This window comes from Uranotaenia lowii, chromosome 2 (genome assembly GCF_029784155.1).
Source record: "Uranotaenia lowii strain MFRU-FL chromosome 2, ASM2978415v1, whole genome shotgun sequence".
NCBI classification, from domain to species: Eukaryota; Metazoa; Arthropoda; class Insecta; order Diptera; family Culicidae; genus Uranotaenia; species Uranotaenia lowii.
Window position 1 is genome coordinate 6,052,285 of NC_073692.1, and position 21,979 is coordinate 6,074,263.

The 21,979-nt window shown below is 37.3% G+C and overlaps 2 protein-coding genes across 2 annotated transcripts in view; both read left to right on the top strand.

Annotated features, from left to right (window-relative positions):
• The window catches only part of LOC129743757 (neural cell adhesion molecule 2-like), an 89,689-nt gene that overhangs the window by 35,437 nt on the left and 32,273 nt on the right, over positions 1 to 21,979 (top strand). The window contains exons 2-3 of the mRNA XM_055735902.1: positions 19,222 to 19,641; positions 19,727 to 19,858. Coding sequence (XP_055591877.1) covers positions 19,222 to 19,641; positions 19,727 to 19,858 — 552 coding nt within the window. The remainder of the gene's footprint in view (positions 1 to 19,221; positions 19,642 to 19,726; positions 19,859 to 21,979) is intronic.
• Positions 11,808 to 12,288, top strand: LOC129743759 (uncharacterized). Its single transcript, XM_055735905.1, has 2 exons — positions 11,808 to 11,868; positions 11,939 to 12,288. Exons 1-2 carry the CDS (start codon positions 11,857 to 11,859, stop codon positions 12,158 to 12,160), a joined length of 234 nt encoding a protein of 77 aa, XP_055591880.1. The 5' UTR covers positions 11,808 to 11,856; the 3' UTR covers positions 12,161 to 12,288.

Genomic DNA, 21,979 nt, shown 5'->3' on the forward strand with positions numbered 1-21,979 from the left:
GTTCATAGACTAGAGTTGTCAGAATATTTACAGCACGTATCCGGGCCGGACAAATCTGGGCTGTTTTATGTAAAAACCTGGTAAAATCCGGATATTTGATTCCAAAATTTTCTACCAAAATCCAGGCACCGGCAATTTTGATCAAAACCTAGGAATTGCTCATTAAAAATCATAAAAAAAACTTGAAAAAAACCTTACCTGGTTATTTTTTCTTGTGAAATTTTCTCCAAAAATTTTGAACGCATAAATAAAAAATAATTTCCAACTCAATTTGTTTTTAAAAGTTTGATTTAAAAATGAGAATGAGAACAAACCCGGCTTTTCCAATGGAATCCGGGCAACTGGGTCAGACCGTATTTTTCCCACATTTTATATTAAATATCCGGGGTCGGACAATCTGGCAACCTTATCAAAGAAATTCAGGTATGAATATGAAATTTTAAATTAATCCCGTTTTAGAGGTTCTGATTTCACCAAAATTGTATTTCTAAATATTTTCGTATTTCTGACTCTGTATCAAGTTCAGGATTCTTGATTTTCAGTTTAAATAATCATAAGAAATTAGGAATGAAAAGCTGCTTTGAAATCCTGATTCGGTTTTGCTTTTCATATCAGATTCATGTTATTCGAAAATCATTTGCAAATTCAATATTTTGATAAGAGTTTTCCGAATATGAAAAAAGAATAATTTTTTACATTTTAATTCCAAGATCTCAAAATTTATTCTAAAACAATATTTAAACATTAAAAGCTTCTAAGTGGCGATCCAAAATTGAAAACTTAGATTCAGATTCATCATTTGAAATTCGCATTTAAATTCTGATTCACATTTCAGATTGAAAATAAATAAAAGAAAAAAATGAATTAAGATTAAACCAGCGATACAGAATTTAGATAAAAGATTCATGAATGATGGCTCTAAAATCATATTTTTTGTACATTTCAGAAATGGTATGGAAATTCAGAAACAGTTCAATTTTTGAATTCAGATTCAGAATTCAGATTTAAAATTCAGGAATGTGTGAATTAGTTTTCCAATCAACTTAAAATTCTAAAGGAATTCAAGAGAACATGAACATAAAAATTTGCTTGTCAATTTCCAGATTATTTTTTTAATCAGAATTAGTTTGTTCACATAATTCAGCTTAAAATCACATATATAAAGTAGAATATGAGTTAATTTTCTATGAAAACAAAGAACATAGTTTTAAGCAAAATATTTCAAATTACATTTTCAAAAATTACCTACAGGATTTTCGTTATGGAATTGATTCCTTATGAAAAATATTTCCTGGTAAAAAAACAAGTATCTGATCTTTATCTAAAAAATCTGTACAAAATTCTATATTTTCTCGGTGTATTGAATAATGTTAATTATATTGAAGTTTTTTGAAAGCTGAATTTCAAACTGAAATCATAAATTTAATTCAAGTTTGCATCAAGTAAATTTGATCCGAAAATTTTTTATCGCTTATTTATTTTTTTTTTTTTGAAAAAAAAATATTTATTTTCTTCAAAGGTTAAATTCTTGGAATTTGCAATAGAGTTTGAAAGATCGGGCTTGTATGAATTGAGCAAAGAATTGAAGGTTAGCTTAAAAAGAACTTATTTTATGCTCAAACTTCGATCTACCAGACTCATGAACAAATTTTTAAAATTTCAACTTTCGATGAAAGCAAATTCCATATTTTGTTTCTAAAGGTTTTAAAAAAAGGTTTAGCTCACCCTTTAGGCTAAGGACCACTTTTCTAAAGTTACGTTTTAATACAAAAACTAATAATGAAAACTTAAAAATGAATAATCATATAAATAGTAAAAAATATAATTTGTTTTTTTTTCATCCGTACGTTGTTGGGCAAAACATTATAGGTAAAAATCAGTCACCAAACCCCCCCCCCCCCCCCCCATGAGTCGGTTCTTCCTACGGCCCTGTAAACAATCATAGAGAAAAAATCTACTCAAATACCTTCTGCAATTAGGTAAATTTGAACAATAAGTTCTCGAGTGATCAAAAAATATTGTATGAAAACCTCCCTCCTCCTATCCATCATCCAGAGAGAGAGAGAGAGAGAGAGAGAGAGAGAGAGAGAGAGAGAGGGAGTGGTCTCGAAACATAAAGAAACATTTTTCGTAGTCGAATATGCGTCCATTAAAATTTGTTTTTTTTTTGTTCGATTAATTCTCGTGTAATGCCTAAAACTTTATGGGGGACACCTCCCCCTTTCTTATGCCCTCTTCCAATGTGAAATTTGGATTTATTTGCATTATTAGTTATCGAATAATGCACCCCCACCTCCTCTTTGTATCTCTCAATCGAAGAGAGTGGAGTCCCAAATAATCACAGAAACATTTCTCGTCCCCAATAACCACCCATCTCAAATTTGTTTCCATTTACTTGAGAAGTTCTCGAATTTTGCAAAAAAAGGAAGGCAGGTCCCTCCCCCTTTTCTATCACAGGAAGGAGGGAGGAGTTTCAAACCATCTTCAAAGTATTCTTGCTTCCCATTATACACTCGCATGCCGAATTTGGTTCCGTTTGCTCGATTAGTTCTCGAATTGTGTGAAAAATTGTACAGGAGCCCCCTTTCCGCTTCCTATTTCCTTATTGGAAGGAGGAAGGGATACTAAACCATTTTAGCAACATTTCTCGTAGCCAAATACACTCCCATGCCAAATTTGGATCCATTTTCATGATCGATTCTCGAGTTATTCAAACATGTTTTTTTGTTAAAGACGCCCCCTTTCCCCTTTCCAGAGAGTGAGAAGGGGTCTCAAACTATTATAAAAACCTTCCCCGGCTCCAAACACTGTTACTTGCTCATTCTTAGGGAGATTGCCATTAGCCACTAGTTGCTGGTCATGCCACGGGAACTGTCTGGGGTGGGCTTCATACGCCTCTTTTGCTGGGCCAGCTAGAGTTTGAGAAACTTATAAGCTCAAGGTCGGCTCTCGCTTTTAGGGAGCTGGTCGGATATTCAAGAAAGAACTCACAAATGATTTTAAGATGTAAAATTGTTATGTATTACAAACTTACTCTGTGTAGTGTGGGTGTGTATCCAGTTGGTGCTCTGGATGGTGCCCGCAGCGCTGCAGGCTCCTCGACAGAGCAACGGAACCCGTTGGATTACTATAGGCTCTGGGATGCTGAGAATTTTCCGCTGTAGTAGTCGACTGTGTTCGTTGGATCCTTTGCCTCTTGGGAAGGCAATTTGGTGAACCCAACGGGATGGTTGGGACCTTCTGACCAGTGTTTTGGATCACCTGCCCAGTGGCCAAGTGTGACCGGAGATTACGGGTTAAATTCCTCCCCGTGAGCCGTTGTATCTTTTTCGAAAACTTCATGATATTTACGGCTTATGTTTTTTTTTCTTTCTTTGATAGCTCACGTTTCTCTAAATCTTTCACTCACCTTTTAAAATTTAATTATTTTCAGGTACAAAGTGTACCAAGACGAATCATAACATTAGTATTGATTGACCGGAGTTGGTTGAGTCGGCCTTGGTGGGATCCGTTGCCTAGAATCCTCCTAACTCAGGATAGCAATGGCAGAGATGCGAATTGAGAAGCGGTGATTCACTGGCCCGTTTGCCTCGTGCGAACGGAAGCTTTGCAGAACCCACTTGGAACACTCCAAAATGGCTTGCTCTTTGGGGGTTTAACGGGACAAAATAACCCAAAATTACAGTTTCTCAAGTTTCACGGAAAAAGAATAAATTTGATTGAAATTCATAAAATGTAGCATTTTGTGTGGTTTCTAAATAAATTAGTTGAAGTTCAGGAATCAACTGACTTCAAAGATAACCTTCTAATAAACTTTTCCCGAAAAAATGAATTACTAAGAAAGGATTGCGTTGTGTAGTTCATATTATTCTCGAACACAGATTTATTTAGGGTTAGTTGCCCTACTTTGGACCCATTAAGCAGGAGTTTTTAAATAATCATGTTTTTCTCATAAACAAAAGGGGGCTATATATCTTACAAGGCATTTATTTATAGTTCATGATCTTATCTACAAGTTTCAATAAGAATTTTCAACATTGGTTACGCCATTATTGAAAGATTTGCGAAGATATTGATGATCAAAATTTCCATCTTTGAACCTACTGTTCCAATTTTGGTACTGTACTGGTACCTTTAATTGGACCTATCACTAAAATTCTTATAAAAATATGTTTTTCCGAAAATAAATAAACAAATTCATTAAAAGTGTAATATTATCATAAAAAAAGTATAACAGTTTTTTAACGACTAAAAGAACTTACATTTCTGTGATGAATATTTTAATTGCTTTTACTCCCCGTCAGCTCTATCAGCAAAACAATAGCTGAAACTTTTTAAGTTTACTAACTTGTAGTTTATTAAGGTAAAGCTAACAAGAAATGTTAGGAATGTTCAATATTGGTTTTGAATTATGCTCAATCAAATATTCGCACCTTTGTTAATTTTTTTGGTATTGAAACTAAGTTTTGGTGGTATCAGGTCTGAAAATGGAACATCAAATGCAAAAGTCTCCTATATTTGGACCCTCTACAAATTTTCCGGGTTTTCCATTGATTTTCATTTATATAAGGAAAAATAGGTAGCCTGGTTCATATTCTCCACTGTGAAATAAATTACCCTTTAAAATTTGGCTTGGACACTTAAAAACGTGATTTTTCCTTATTCTCTCTCATTTCTCAAAACGCGCCCCACTAATTGAGCTGTCTAATTTACCACTGAATAGGAGGCACATTTTTAAAAACCTTGAAAACTTTTTCAGAAAGACTTTTTATGGCAAAAAGCGGTATAGAAGGATTCAGGAAGAATAAGAGTTCAATGTGCACATAACAGCATCTTTATCCTATGCAAGCAAATTTAATTATTTACAATTTTTGGCATTTTAGGACTAAAGTAGGCTCTAGGTCCAAAGTAGGAGCACTCACCCTAAATAATCTACAAAGACATTCCACTTGAAAGGCGCATAAAGCCTCTATTTTCCCTAGGTGAGAAATCTTTACATACGAACCCAGATTTCGAAATTTTGGTGAATTCTTTTCCCAGTGACACAAACAAACATCGCTGTATGTTCACCACTGACTTCTAAGTGCTAGCCACCCACGTAGGTATCTCGCACATTGGCCTCTTGGTTCAATCAAACCGAAACCGTTTGGCTAACCAATCAACCGATTGATTGAGGGCGAGGAAGCAGCAGTAGGCAGTGCTTGAATCCTGACGAATTTACAGCCGGCTTGCTTAGATGGATCCTCAACAGCAACGTTCGAGAAGCCAACGGAACGAATCCTCGAACGGTCGTCCGTCATCTTGAAAGTTCACATGGATAGTTGGCCCAATCCTGGCTGCAAAGATGAACGACAGCAATCCCCGTTTCGTTTAGTAGGCCATGGCATCAATCATGAATGGGAGCACGCGTGTGCTATATGATGAATGCCAGGCAATGTTGTTGGGCAACCGGAGCAGTTTTTGTGTTGATTTTGTTCTGGTTATCATATGAAAATGAACATTTTTGTTAATTTGCAAAGAGGTTGGGAAATGAAACACGTTAACATGAATTTTAATGAGTTTGATAGAGGGAGCAACAGACGGTGCCTTTCACAAAGTTAATAATCATAAATTGAATATTTTTCGCAAAACTTCACCATACAATAACTAGTTAAGATTTTGAATCAAGAAACTACTTTATCGCTTTGCTTAGTAAATTACAGAAGTTTGTTTTTCTACGATTGGAAAAAATATTGAGTAATGTTAACAAACAAAATTATTTATTTTGATAACCTTAAGTCGTTACTTATGAATAGAAAAAATTACAATTTTATTATTTTCTAATTTTATGACATTGCAATTGTGAAGCATTATAACTTTCCCATAACCGTTTTCAAATCTCCAAACCAATGTTTTTGACCCCTGCGAGCACATTATGTCAGCGACAATGGCGAAAAAGCCTGGCCTGCTCAATGCAGTAGGCCCACTACCCCAAGGGCTGATCCCAACCGGTTCAACCAGTCTTCGTTGTCGTCGTCAGTCACTGGGTATCGGTATCAGTCGATCTGGATCAAAAGGTACTCGAGAATTTTTATGCTCACACTGATTTTTTTTGTCAACCAGCCTCTTCTGTCATCCTGCCACGGATGTCACACAGGAGAATCCGGATACGGAGTGGTTCCATTTCGAGATGTGTCGTTCTCTATGCAGGTATGCCAGTCTCACGGGTGTGCCAAAGAACGGCTTATCTTTTGCAGAGTTCGATGCAACTGGGTTTGGTGCAAAGAATCCAGAAGCATAAACGGGTTGAGCGTTTTTTTATGTCTGTTTTTTTCTTCTTTATTATCTGCCGATGCACGCATTTTGCGTTCCCCATATAGTTGTGGTCTATTAAGGAGCATTGCCCTGTTCTATTTCAAAGATGTGTGACGTCAATCCGATCCCGACAGGATTTGCGAAGATGGCAGTAGGCGTGTTCCAAGTCCCAGTCTTGAGGGTATAAAAGCGCCTGCTAGATCTAGGATTGGTATCAGTTTGAAAAAGCTTCCACTCTCAACAGGAAACAGTTCCATCCCTCAAAACAAAACTCAAAATGTTCAAGTTTGTAAGTAAAGAAGTCCCATAGCTCTATCAAACCCTTAATTGAAATTTATTCTCCTACTGCAGGTGGTTGTCATTTTGGCTCTGATTGCTTCGGCTTTCGCTGCCCCAAATCCGCTGCAATTTTTGGCTCCAGCCTCGTACAGCTACAGTGAACGCATCGACAGCCAGCCGGGACTCACCTACTACTCAGCACCAGCACCGGCCCTGCTTCCTGCCTACTCCAGCTACGCCTATCGGGCTCCACTGGCCTACAGCAGCGCTTATCCAGCTTATACTCTGCTGTGAGTGCCGAAAGAATTCATATTTCGTGAAAGAACCGCCGCCGACGCGCCATGACTGATGGATTATTGGCTTTGGATGATTGAAATGGAACAAAGTGAGATTTCTGAACAGGGAAGCACGAAGAAGATTGATTGATGATTGCACCATCATCGCTAGCCGAATGTTCTGCAGCAATAAACGGTAGTGAAGCAAAATGCATTGGTTTTTATTTCCACTCTTGATCCCGCGATCCGAAAGCACGTTGCCGCAAATTTGTTTGATTTATGCGAATGACATACGAATACGAAATTCCAATTTTGAATAATAATATTCACCACTGAAAATGGATGATTCAATTTTAAAGTTGTTCTTACAGCACAAAACATAAAGTTGATGTTCAATTCTTGAATTGGAACTCCACGAATCAAAACTTTTAGTAACATTTTTTTTTCTAATGTAGACAAATCAACATTTTTATAAAACGCAAAGGACACTTCTCATTTTATATTTTAACTCATTAAGGAAAAGGCTGTTATATCCTTTTTTTCGATTGTAGTCATTTTGCATTTTTTATGGCATTCGCGACATTATATCAACGTTGCATTACAGGCAATGAAATCCGATACAACTGTGTGCGATGTTTACTTTTGGGTTCAAACTTGCGGACATCAGCAACTGACTTACCAACTGTGCGATACAACAAGCTCATTGTTTAGATTCAAAAAAGACAAGAGGTTCCTGAAGATACAAAATAGGATAAAAAAAAACCTTTTTAGCCCTAAAACTTAATTGTAGGCTAAAAACTTTTTAACGAGCCTGTCAATCATATCTGCTACTAAGACCCTTTTCGATCTTGAATATTTGTCTTGATTGAATGACTTAAGCATTCACGCAGCACCTTCCTCGGCCTTGAAGACCTTCCTCGGCCTTGAAGACCTTCCTCGGCCTTGAAGACCTTCCTCGGCCTTGAAGACCTTCCTCGGCCTTGAAGACCTTCCTCGGCCTTGAAGACCTTCCTCGGCCTTGAAGACCTTCCTCGGCCTTGAAGACCTTCCTCGGCCTTGAAGACCTTCCTCGGCCTTGAAGACCTTCCTCGGCCTTGAAGACCTTCCTCGGCCTTGAAGACCTTCCTCGGCCTTGAAGACCTTCCTCGGCCTTGAAGACCTTCCTCGGCCTTGAAGACCTTCCTCGGCCTTGAAGACCTTCCTCGGCCTTGAAGACCTTCCTCGGCCTTGAAGACCTTCCTCGGCCTTGAAGACCTTCCTCGGCCTTGAAGACCTTCCTCGGCCTTGAAGACCTTCCTCGGCCTTGAAGACCTTCCTCGGCCTTGAAGACCTTCCTCGGCCTTGAAGACCTTCCTCGGCCTTGAAGACCTTCCTCGGCCTTGAAGACCTTCCTCGGCCTTGAAGACCTTCCTCGGCCTTGAAGACCTTCCTCGGCCTTGAAGACCTTCCTCGGCCTTGAAGACCTTCCTCGGCCTTGAAGACCTTCCTCGGCCTTGAAGACCTTCCTCGGCCTTGAAGACCTTCCTCGGCCTTGAAGACCTTCCTCGGCCTTGAAGACCTTCTTTTGTCTCGCAGACCTTCCTCGGCCTCAAAGACTTTCCCCGAACTTGAAGACCTTCCTCGGTTGCATCGGCCTCAAAGACCTTCTGCGGTCTCGAAGACCTTCCTCAGCCATGAAGACCTTCCTCAGCCATGAAGACCTTCCTCAGCCTTGAAGACCTTCCTCAGCCTTGAAGACCTTCTTCAGCCTTGAAGACCTTCCTCGGCCTCGAAGAACTTTCTCGGCCTCAAAGACCTTCCTCGGCCTTAAAAAACTTCCTCAGCCTCGAAGACCTTCTTCTGCCTCGAAGATCTTCCTCTTCCTCGAAAACCTTTCTCGGCCTCGAAGATCTTTCTTGACCTCGAAAACCTTCCTGGACATCAAAGACTTTCCCCGAACTTGAAGACCTTCCTCGGTTTCATCGGCCTCAAAGACCTTCCTCGGTCTCGAAGACCTTCCTCAGCCATGAAGACCTTCCTAAGCCTTGAAGACCTTCCTCGGTCTCGAAGAACTTCCTCGGCCTCAAAGATATTCCTCGGTCTCGAAAACCTTCTTCGGCCTTGAAGACCTTCCTCAACCTCGAAGACCTTCCTTGGTTTCGAAGACCTGCCTCGGCCTCGAAGAGTTAAAATTGATATTTTGCTCAAGATTAAAAATATTACACTAGAGAACAACATTTTTGTGCCTTTATTTAACTTATTGATTGTGGAAGATTTTGGCGTCCTGCATTTAAATCGTTTGTCATATTCTATCGGTCACTTTTTGTTTTGGTGATATGGCGTGTAGAATTAAAAAAAAAATATCGATGTTGGGTAAAACCGATGTTTTATAACTGATAAACTAATAAAGCTTCATGAAAACAAAAAATTTCGTCTATATTCCCAAAATTTGCATAATCTGAAAAATTAACAAAAAGAAAACTTCTTTGACGTTTTATTCAGAAGTCAAAATTATTCTTGGCCTTCGGGAGGGTTGATCATTTATTTTAAAATTTTTGTCATGTTCATTGCATATTTGGAATCACGCCCAATTTATTCAGAACTATCTCTTGAATTCTTTGTACCTCGGAAAAATGTGAAGTTTTTTGCTTCGTGTCAAAATTTATTATTAAAGTATTAAAACATACAGTTAGCCTTGAAAAACAAAATTTTAAACCTCATCCCCCATTTAATCTTAGAAGGCGTATGCAAGTTTTGATGTGAATAACAAACAACGCAGCCTCAGTTTACCTTGGCATGCTTTGATCAACCACACAGGATGTTTTCTCAAAACCGAATATCAACTTTCCAAGTTTGTTCAAGCAGTTCAGGCATAGAATAAGTGTAACGTGAGTGAGTAAAATTAAATTCTTCACTAAGTTTATAATTCCCCCACTACTCTCGAGAATCTTTCTCGAGCAGGAAACTTTGCTCAACTACCATTTCCAATTACAACTCACTGACCGGAAAAGCACTGAAAGCATGCTGCCGGATGTAGTGCTGAAAAATCATACAAAAACAAATAAAAAGTAGCAGCAGCCCAGCAATGCAATACTTTTACTCAAGATACAAACTTCCGCCCGGCAGCAAAGAAGCTGGCTGCCGGAAGTGAGCCAAGAATGGCTCCGTGGCATCTTGAACACAGCAACAGCAATGCTGCAGTTTGTTTTAACTATCACTGCACAATTGAGTCAAACAATTACTTCCGGTTGAGTTGGGCTTCCGGTTGCAAGGGATTTTTAATTCGGTAATGAAACATTCTTTTATCGACAAGTTGAGGGAAACTTGGACGAAAACTATGTTACATTAGTTGAAAATATGAGGTTTTTTAATAAAACCATTTTTGAACTATTATTAATTTCATCAGTTTCCTTATAATGTTTGAGAATGAAGATTTGAATCAGTGCATACAGAGTTAGTCATCGTTCGATTGTTAAAAATGCACCTTTTTGTTATAACTATGGCTCATTACACTTACTTCACTAAACAACATTGTTAGCATGCTTGTATATAAAATTTTTCCGAACTCATTTTACCACCACGTTTGACAACCATAACCTCAAACAGGCATCGTTTCGCTAGTCGGAGGTAATTGAGCTGGAGTTAATTGCGTCCAACCATTCGCGCTAAATGTCCGGCAGGGCAATATGATGATGGTGATGGTGAACTATTTTTAATTGCCAATTCTGGTTCAGATTGTCGACAGGATAAACGACGTTTTGTGGCTACCCAGCACACATACCACAAACACGACACATACACAACGAGGCTAGAGGAGACGAGGTTAGGTCAGCGGTTTACACGAATGGAGTCCATTTCTGAATGTGAAGTGTTAATGAAAAATTCCATTTGACCAATTGCGACCGATATGGTTTTCCATTACTGTTACACGACCGGTTGGCTAATGTTTTTCATTTGTTCCTAACGCGACGAACTTTTAGTTGGAAAACGTGTCAGATGATCCCCAGTTTCAATAATTGTGAACATATCAGCATGAACTTTTAAAAAACAAAAATCAACGCCTACTGCTTGAAGCATGTGTGTCAGTTTGAACAATGAAAAGCAACAAATATTGCATTGCAATCATCACACTTTATTCATCCAACGTGGGCACGCGAAATTCAAATGTCATCACAACCGGCTATCGTCAATCGAGTTTCCGAAACCGAGATCAAGCTTCATTGTACCTGCAGAGAGTTTTTTTTTCCATTGCTTTGTAGAGTTTTAAATTCTAGAGTAGAGTGTAGTGTAGAGTTTTAAAATCTAAATTCGTCTACAGATAAGAGTAGGCGACGGGATAAGCGCCGTAGGTCGAGTAGCTGGCAGCAGCAGGGGCAACATAGGCGGAAGAGTAGGCGCTGGGCACATATCCAGATGAGGAGTATACAGCAGGCTGGACGTAGTTGCTACTGTAGGTCGACACTCCTGGATAGAAGTAGGTCTGAGGCTTTGGCACGGCAAGGACGGCAGCAATCAGGGCCAGGACGACGATGACCTATGAGTGGTATGAGAGGCAGAACATGTAAGGGTTAATGTCATGTTTTGTTGAGAAATGTTGAAAGCACACTTACGTATTTGAACATTTTGGTGAGGATTTGAGAAGGTTTTTGTTTTCTGAGTAGAAACACTTCGAGACGTCTGTTATGACTGATATCTTTCATATTCCAGAGGTTCCTTTTATACTGATTTCTTGCTTTGGCTGCAGGACGAAAATAAGTAAAAAGATATGTTTTAAAGATATTCAATCCGGTAATATTTTAATGCCAAAGCTTCAAGAAGCTTTGGCATTAAAAGGGAAGAAGGGAACAAACCAGATTTATGTTGCGTTTCATCCTCGTTCTAATTCATCAATTTTGTACTATACTCATCCATCGTCCTAAACCAAATCGAAGAATCAGTATAAAAGGAACCTCTGGAATTCGAGAGATATCAGTCATAACAGACGTTCCAAAGTGTTTTAACTCAGAAAACAAAAACAAATCCTTCCAAAATGTTCAAATACGTAAGTTGCCTTTCAAAATTTGGCAAATTGTAAACTTTTACATATTCTTCCTCACTCACACAACTCAAAGGTTATCGTCGTCCTGGCCCTGATTGCCGCCGTCCTTGCCGTGCCAAAGCCCCAGACCTTCTTCTATCCAGGAGTGTCGACCTACAGCAGCAACTACGTCCAGCCTGCTGTCTACTCCTCATCTGGATATGTGCCCAGTGCCTACTCTTCCGGCTATGTTGCTCCTGCTGCTGCCAGCTACTCGACCTACGGCGCTTATCCCACCGCCTACTCTTATCTGTAGACGAATTTAGAATTTGAAACTCAACAAAGCGATGGAAAAAAAACTCTCTGCTGGTACAAGAAGCTTAATTTCGGATTCGGAAACTAGGACTGCACTTAAAAAAAAAAGACAAATAAATAAATATAAAAATGTACATGTTTGAATTTTGTTACTGTTTTCCTTAATCTGCATATACATTTTCAAAACAAGCATTGTTCTCGAGGTAATGAAATGTTTAACAGTTATATAGGGGAGATAAGGGCATAATGGCCACCTTAAGGAAAACGCCTATTTAACCATAGAGAACAGGCTATAGATACGTATGTGAATTACATCATTGTTTCGTGTTCAGACACTCATTACCTATTACCTAATTACCTATTACCTAATTGGATGAAACTTGAAAAAGTAGATAAGAACGTTTAAAAATGCATTTTAAAATTGTTTGCCGGATGCTGAAAACCAGTCACTGTAGGGGCATAATGAGAACCCCCCTGGGGCAGTATAAGTACCATTAATCAAGGCACGATGAGCGTTTTCTGCCGGGGAATCTAGCAGTGAATTCGACTCGATGAAGTCAACTGAATATTAGAGCTGGTATGAATGGTATGTGAAAAAAACCCTCGAACAGGAATCGAACTCGAGTCTACTGATTACCTCTCCGACACCTCACCAATAGGCCAAATCTACAGTTGAAACAAGTCGAGCTGTAGCTCTATTATTCAGTTGACTTCATCGAGATGAATTTGCTGCTAGAATATACGGCAGAAAACGCTCATCTTGCCCTGATTAATAGTACTCTGTTCGCCCCAGGTCAACAAATTTAAGTTAAAACGCGTTTTAAAATGGATTAAGGTGAAAATTAAAATAAAATATGATGGTTAAAATTGAGAAACAATGTATAAATCATGTTGCAGTGCGTACATTTCAGATAAAGATAATTTAAAGGTCATAAAAGATTATTTGATGGTGCCCAAAATTATCATATTTTTGTCACTTTAGAACCTAGCTGATTATTATTTAATATTTCTGCAAAGATGAAAATGATATTTCTTTTTTGTAGAAAAATTAATACTATAGGTAGTACGAAACAAATCCTCATAAAAATTTGTTTAAGAAAATACGTACTTTTGTTGAAAAAAGGAGTGCTTCTTATGCCCTGGGTGCTCGTTATGCTCTTATCTCCCCTACGACAAATTATATTCATTTAAATTTACATTGGCAAAAGTGAATTTGAAATTTAAGAGTTAATATAGAACAGTGCAAACTATTTGAAAATTTATAGTACACTTTTCTAACTGGTCTCAATAGTTAAAGATTATCAATCAGTTGTTAATAACATTTTATTTATTGTCAAAATACAGTGAATAGAAAAAATATTAATTTTAGAAAAAAAAATCAAACAATTAGAAAATGCTTATTTGATCAAACTAAAGCGAACAAATTTCAGTTAAAGATGCATTAGCTTCGTACATGATGTTCTTTTCATTTTCAATTTTGATGCTCTTTTGAACATAAAACTCTTTAGTTTGAATAATTTTTGTAACATTCATGCATAATATTACTAAATTAAAATTAATTTGTCAGGATAGGAAAATTTCGTGTTTTGACAACAGTTTGAATAAGTTATTCAAGTCAGATTTGAACCCAATTTGAATTCCATATCAAAATGTTGTGAAAAAATAAAAAAAAACTGAACACTTAGCGTTGCATACTCGTAATTTTGAACATCAGACCTTTTTGAAGTTAATGTTCTCGACTACAAAAACTCCTGCTTCCTGTGATCATCCTTACGGCCAGCAGCTGTTGTTTCAGATAGCATCGCATCTTACTTCTTTTTTGTAATCAAATCCGGATTGAAAAGGTTGTAGCATTTTTCAAAAGGTTGTTGAATGCGTTCGTTTTCATTCCTCTCTCGCTACCAGCAAATGAATTGACGCGTTATCTTCGGAAAGTAGAAAGCTGATTCTTCAATTTTATCAACATAAATGGAGTCCACGTTGAAATTGCCACCACTACGAAATTGCTCTAACTTTTTAACCGTTGGGTGGAATTTAATGAAAACCTGGGTGGATTTAATTCATAGTGCATTGTTTACATCCTGCAAGTTCTAAAGTCGAAGTTTTGTCCAGAAGGCAAAAACTAAGGCTGGGCTTCGAACGTTCAAGGCACAAAAGGCTCCTAATCGCGACGCAGAACAAGTCCGCCAAAATCCGTGCCAAGAAGTTGTACCTCAACATGCTGACGAAAGTTGAATGCTGCATCAAGGACGACGAAACATATGTGAAGGCCGACTTCAAACAGATCCCCAGGAAACTTTTTTTCACGGTCTAGGATAAGTTCAGCATGTCCGCACTCAGAAGATGTCCAAATTTACGAATAAATTCTTGGTTTGGCAAGCCATCTGCACGTGCAGGTAGCGAAATTATCTTTTTCTGGAAAGTTAGCGGATTTTAAAATAATGCCGAAACTGGAACTGGTGAATTAAGCGATGAAGTTTCGTTGAGAAGTCAACATGTAATAAAAATTAAATTTTAAAACTGTGACCCGGAGATGGGTCTTGACTCAAACATTCAGTCAGCGAAACTTTTTTTTGTAGAGAAATGAATCCAACTGTAAGTTGAAATTTCAAGGACTAGACAAGATGAAAATTGATGTTGAAAAACATGCGAAAAAAATTCGCCTTGTCTCCCGGTAGGACTTGAACCCACATCTTGCGCCTCTCCGGGGCGAAAGAGAAATAGACTACGAAAAATGATGATGATCACATGGGGGAAACAATCCCCTTCATTCTGATAGACATCGACACTCGACCAGTATAACTTTCATACGCCAGGTTGTCTCCTGTAGTAGAATGCTACCGGGAGACAAGGCGATTTTTTTTTTCGCATGTTTTTCAACATCAATTTTCATCTTGTCTAGTCCCTAAAATTTCAACTTACAGTTTGATTCATTTCTCTACAAAAAAAAATGAAATTTCAAGCAAGTCGTGAGGACAGCTTGATCTTGTTCAAAATTTTAAGCGGGTTTAGAGGAAAGTTTGGAATTGGAAGGCAAGTTGAGAGGACAGGCTGAAAGTACCGATAGCAATTTCAAGCGAGTTGAGAGCACAGCTTGAAATGAGAAGGCGAGTTCAGAGGACAGCTTGAAATAAGATTGAAATTTAAAGCGAGTCGAGAGGACTTCTTTCAACTTGAAAAAAAAAGCTTTCAATGAATCATTCTAATTTTCCCTCAATTGTCATCTCGTAGATTATGCGGAAGCATGATGCTAAGGCTATGGGGCGAAAACTGAAAACCGTAAGTTAATCATGATTTCGTTTAGAAATGGCCACTATTTTAAAAACCTTCCATGGGGGAATAATCATTTCACTGGAGAAGATATCACTGTATAATCATATTCAATCCTGGTACTGAGTCTTTATCACTTTTCATCACCGATTCAATGTCACGAACATTGATGATCATCACATTCGCGTTGTGAAAACGTTAATCCTGGCATATTCGCTGATTTAGGAGCTATTTTGTCGTACATCATGTTGAAAGTCTTGTCATCAACAGTTCGATTCACAGATGAGGTAACATTTTTTAACTATTTGGCGAATTTACATAATATTTGTAACGCTGGAATATTTACTGTTGAAACTGTTTTAGAAGGACTGCCAGGATTCTGTTTTTTTCCGTCTAACCAAATTTCGAAATACAATCTTTCTTTAATTGCATAGTGATCATATGCCCAGCTAACATGAAATCGTTATAGAAATGATGACATAAGTCGTATAAATTGAGATTACTCGTGGCTATCGTATACATATTTGTTCTGAGTGATTTTTCATGATAAATTTACGTCTCCTTCCGCAAAATATTTCCAATCGAGCAAATAATAACTTGGTTCGTAAATATGTAGTCAAAAAGCATCAATTTGTCCAGATTTACGACGAATGGGCGGGACTTAAATTGACACTCGATCGGGTCTCTTCCTATCTTCTCGGATCGAACATAACGAGAGTGATGGAACTTCAACATCTGTTATAGAGCTTTAGCTTGCTTCTCAAACAACTGATAAGTTGGCCTTGTGGTAAGGTGCTGGCGAGCTGATCCGGAGGTTTGGAGTTCGATTCTCGGCCAGACATTTGACATTTGTGCAGAAAAGTGTAGTACACTGAGGTTTTTTTTACGCGGTTTTTTTTTACACGGTTTTTTTTACGCGGCTTTTTTTACGCGGATTTTCGAATTAACGCGGTTTTTTTTTACGCGGATTTTCGAATTAACGCGGTTTTTTTTTACGCGGATTTTCGAATTAACGCGGTTTTTGAGAGAAAATATTCTAAGACTTTTTCAAAGGAAAATACTTAGGATCTTTTTGTAGTTGGGAAAATCTTAGCTCTGAGACTAAGAACGTGATACATGAGATCTGAGACCTGAGACCTGAGACTTGAGACTTGAGACCTGAGACTTGAGACCTGAGACCTGAGACCTGAGACATGAGACCTGAGATTTGAGACCTGAAATATGAGACTCGAGATCTGAGACAGGAGACATGAGACATGAGACTCGAGACTTGAGACATGAGACATGAGACATGAGACATGAGACATGAGACATGAGACATGAGACCTGAGGCATGAGACATAAGACCTAAGACATGAGACCTGAGACATGAGACCTGAGACATGAGACCTGAGACATGAGACCTGAGACATGAGACCTGAGACATGAGACATGAGACCTAAGACATGAGACCTGAGACATAGGACATGAGACCTGAGACCTGAGACATGAGACATGAGACATGAGACCTGAGACATGAGACATGAGAATAGAGACCTGAGACATGAGACCTGAGACATGGAATGTGAGACTTGAGACTTGAGACATGAGACGATCTGAATTCCACACTGTCAAATAAGCCTCACTATACTCTAATATTCTATTAATCTAATTGATTTTGTTTTTTATCATAAAAATAAACTATCATTGTACGCAAATTTTTAAATAATCATGGTTCTTACGCGTTTTTTTTTAGTAACGTGCTTTTTTGCGCGATTTTTTTAATTAAAATGGATTTTTTACGTGGATTTTCGAATTTTGGGATTTTTTTACGTGGATTTTCGAATTAACGAGGTTTTTTTTACGCGGATTTTCGAATTAACGCGGTTTTTTTTACGCGGATTTTCGAATTAACGCGGTTTTTTTTACGCGGATTGTCGAATTAACGCGGTTTTTTTTTACGCGGATTTTTTTTTACGCGGGACGAAATACCGCGTAAAAAAAAACCTCAGTGTACTTATGTGGAACCGCAGTCGCAAGCTCTTAAGCAGACCAAATTTTTTTTCGAAAGTTGAATGTCGTGAGTATCATCTGAAGATTTTTCTAATTAATCAGAAAACTTTTGTCAATTGGTTTTCTTAAAATTCAAATTTGCATTGCGGGGTTCCATCGATGTCGAATTTGTACCAAAGATAAATGTATTTCTTTATTGGGTAGAGTACTTTTTCAATTTCGATGTATATTGGTAATTCAGGGCCAGAAAATGTGAAAATTACAGTGTAAAGAGGTGTTTCATTATTATCAACAATTCGAATGATCCGACGTAATTCCAAAATATCAGGATTATCACGTTGCACTAACTTTCGCTTATCAAAAGACACAGCACTAGCTGAATCTTCATCCTCAACACGTGCTTCCACATAAGCCACATCAAGGCACTCGACTAAGCGTTGTGGCCTCACAATTCGGAGGTCATCGTTCTTTTTATCTATCAGACAATTTACAGATTCCTAAGTTCGCATCAACATTTTTAACTTCTGCTTCGACATCGGGGTCGCACGAATGTAATCAATTCCAAACTTTTTTTTATTAAAGATTTGGCGAATTTGGTACAAGCTTAATGGTTTTCGATTGATCCGGCGATCACTAAGTATTGTTCAGGGTGATTTTAGAGATATTTTCTAGAACGTTGAACCTTAACTTGCTTCTCCGGATAATCCTCACCGGGAGTCATATTTCAGCTCCAAAAGAAAGAAAAATTAAGCGAAAAAAGGGTAAGTTTGGTTCGTTCACATCTATTCAAAAATGATGCGATACGTACCGTAGCTCTAGTGAGACTCTTTAGATGAAATTTAGGAACAAATGTCTCCTGTGGAGTTCCAATTCCTTTGAAAAATATATTTTACAAATGAAGTTTCAATGTTAGCCTTTATTCGGATATTTCAAAAAGTTCATCAAATTATCCAAAGCATTCAATTATTCTCTGATTAAAGTTAAATCATTAAACATTCAGTTTCAGATGGATTTTGTTGAATGAAAATGATATCTTGTGTGTTCTGAGACAACTGTTTAATGCCGAAATATAACTTGTTTTCACAAAATAAATGAATCAGATGAACTTTTCAACAAACTGCTACAACTACTTTATGATTAAAAAAATTTAAAGACCCTCCTGGAAAAATTGCTCCGGGTCCACAGAAGGCTTAATCCGGCACTGATCATAGTGTACAGTTAAGTTAGTGTTCTTTGTATATGATGAAAAAACACAGGCTTTAATTGATCATTCGCTTTCCAGAAGGTCATATAAATACCAAGGTTAAGTAACATCTGACTACCAGAAAGGTTGCATGGAGTGTTCAGTGTGAATGGGATTTTGAATCATTTTGCTCGTAAAAAAGGATTTTCGAATGATTTTTTTTTAATTTGGCACACAACCCAAAGCAGGCTTGGTTCCACAGAAGAAACAAAAATGATGTTGATTTTTCGTACAAAATATTCAATTTTCCCACAAAAACATAAAAGTTCAAATTTACTCATGTAAAAGTTACTTGAAAATTCTGCAAAAAATCATGGAGAAGTTTTTAACTTAAACGTAGCATTTTAGATCCCAGGTTGTGAGAAATTCAAAAATTCTTTCAAATCGACTCAGTCTAATACTTCATGCTTCCACTTTTTTCGCTACACTTTCTCACAATACATGCTACAAATCATCCTTAATTCCCAGTCAATGATCCGTGAGCAGTCGAATTACTCCGATAAATCAACTCTGATTCTTTTCTATCTCTTCCCCGGAAAAAAAAATCGAAAAATCAGTGTCCTCCATCTGCGGCAATCACACACTGGACAGCGCCAAAGCGAGCGGCAACAAACCCACCGATGGACCCCACGCCGAGCGACTGCAACTGCCAATGCCGGGTCAGGGCGCTTCCGAGCCAATCGAGCCAACCCTGACGCTCATCCCGGACGAAGAAATCGCCCACTTTGTGAACCAATCGCGGATGGTGGGCTGTCGCTTTTCCGGCAATCCGGACGTTGTCAAGCTGAAGTGGCGCAATCCGAAAAACGCCGTCATCAACGACACGAAAGGGCGCGTCCACATCGAAGAGTTTTCCGGCTCGCTGATGCTCATCTTTGAGTCCATTGTCCGGTCCGATCAGGGCAACTGGACGTGCGAGGCTGCGGATGCCGAGAGCCGACCCGTACGGAAAAAATCCTTCAAAATGATAGTCAACGGTAGGTTTTTTCTCACTTTTGCACTCTTTCGAACCTCCTGAAACCTGGAAAGGCGTGTGCTTCATTACTCATTCATGTCTTGCAGAGCCAATCTCGTTCCGGGACACGAACACTGTCCAAACGGCAGTCGAAGATAAGGACGCCACCATCCGCTGCGAGGTCAGAGGACATCCGGAGCCATCCGTTTCGTGGTACTTTAACGGGAAACCTTTGTTCCGTGAGTATATTTTCTTCCATCTTCTTTCTGTCGGCCCGTTGGACTGACTGAGTCTGACTGGCTGGTGATCGTAAAAGTAACATATGATGACGATGATGATGCTTCCAGTTTTTTATTTGCACCTGATTGAGATCCTTTCTTGGGTCCAGGACCAGTTTGAATATTTCAAACGCTGCTGACTGCTAGCAAAAGAAGAGTTTTGTGCTCGCCATTTGATTCAGTTATGATGACGACGACGACGACGATGATGATGTCCGCATTTTAATTCTTTTTTTTCTTTCTCGCTTTCCCCGATTGAAGTTTTTCCTTCCGCCCTAGCGATGAAGATGGCACAAATAATATTTCTCGTTATCCTCCTAGGGGAACAATTTATAAACGGAATGAATAACGACACTCCGACAAACTACGAGAGCGAAATCGTTCCCGCCAATTGAATCAAGCTTTGTGAAAAATATGTTTTCTGTTTCTTTTTCCACTTCGTATTGCAGACACCCATTGAGTGCATCGTTTAATAATAAAAGGAAGAAATTCATTCAAACAAACTCGTCTGATGGCACTTCTGTACCATACATACTTTTCAAAAAACAGCAATCAAAAATTAAATGAGTTGAGATTTTATAAAAAAATCCTTCTCTGGAAATAAAAAAGCTCAGTTTTTTCCAACGATCCCTTAACAAGAAGTGAAAAAAATGAAAAAAATGACAAAAATGACAAAAATGACAAAAATGACAAAAATGACAAAAATGACAAAAATGACAAAAATGACAAAAATGACAAAAATGACAAAAATGACAAAAATGACAAAAATGACAAAAATGACAAAAATGACAAAAATGACAAAAATGACAAAAATGACAAAAATGACAAAAATGACAAAAATGACAAAAATGACAAAAATGACAAAAATGACAAAAATGACAAAAATGACAAAAATGACAAAAATGACAAAAATGACAAAAATGACAAAAATGACAAAAATGACAAAAATGACAAAAATGACAAAAATGACAAAAATGACAAAAATGACAAAAGTGACAAAAATGACAAAAGTGACAAAAATGACAAAAGTGACAAAAGTGACAAAAATGACAAAAATGACAAAAATGACAAAAATGACAAAAATGACAAAAATGACAAAAATGACAAAAATGACAAAAATGACAAAAATGACAAAAATGACAAAAATGACAAAAATGACAAAAATGACAAAAATGACAAAAATGACAAAAATGACAAAAATGACAAAAATGACAAAAATGACAAAAATGACAAAAATGACAAAAATGACAAAAATGACAAAAATGACAAAAATGACAAAAATGACAAAAATGAGAAAAAATGACAAAAATGACAAAAATGACAAAAATGACAAAAATGACAAAAATGACAAAAATGACAAAAATGACAAAAATGACAAAAATGACAAAAATGACAAAAATGACAAAAATGACAAAAATGACAAAAATGACAAAAATGACAAAAATGACAAAAATGACAAAAATGACAAAAATGACAAAAATGACAAAAATGACAAAAATGACAAAAATGACAAAAATGACAAAAATGACAAAAATGACAAAAATGACAAAAATGACAAAAATGACAAAAATGACAAAAATGACAAAAATGACAAAAATGACAAAAATGACAAAAGTGACAAAAATGACAAAAGTGACAAAAATGACAAAAGTGACAAAAGTGACAAAAATGACAAAAATGACAAAAATGACAAAAATGACAAAAATGACAAAAATGACAAAAATGACAAAAATGACAAAAATGACAAAAATGACAAAAATGACAAAAATGACAAAAATGACAAAAATGACAAAAATGACAAAAATGACAAAAATGACAAAAATGACAAAAATGACAAAAATGACAAAAATGACAAAAATGACAAAAATGACAAAAATGACAAAAATGACAAAAATGACAAAAATGAGAAAAAATGACAAAAATGACAAAAATGACAAAAATGACAAAAATGACAAAAATGACAAAAATGACAAAAATGACAAAAATGACAAAAATGACAAAAATGACAAAAATGACAAAAATGACAAAAATGACAAAAATGACAAAAATGACAAAAATGACAAAAATGAGAAAAAATGACAA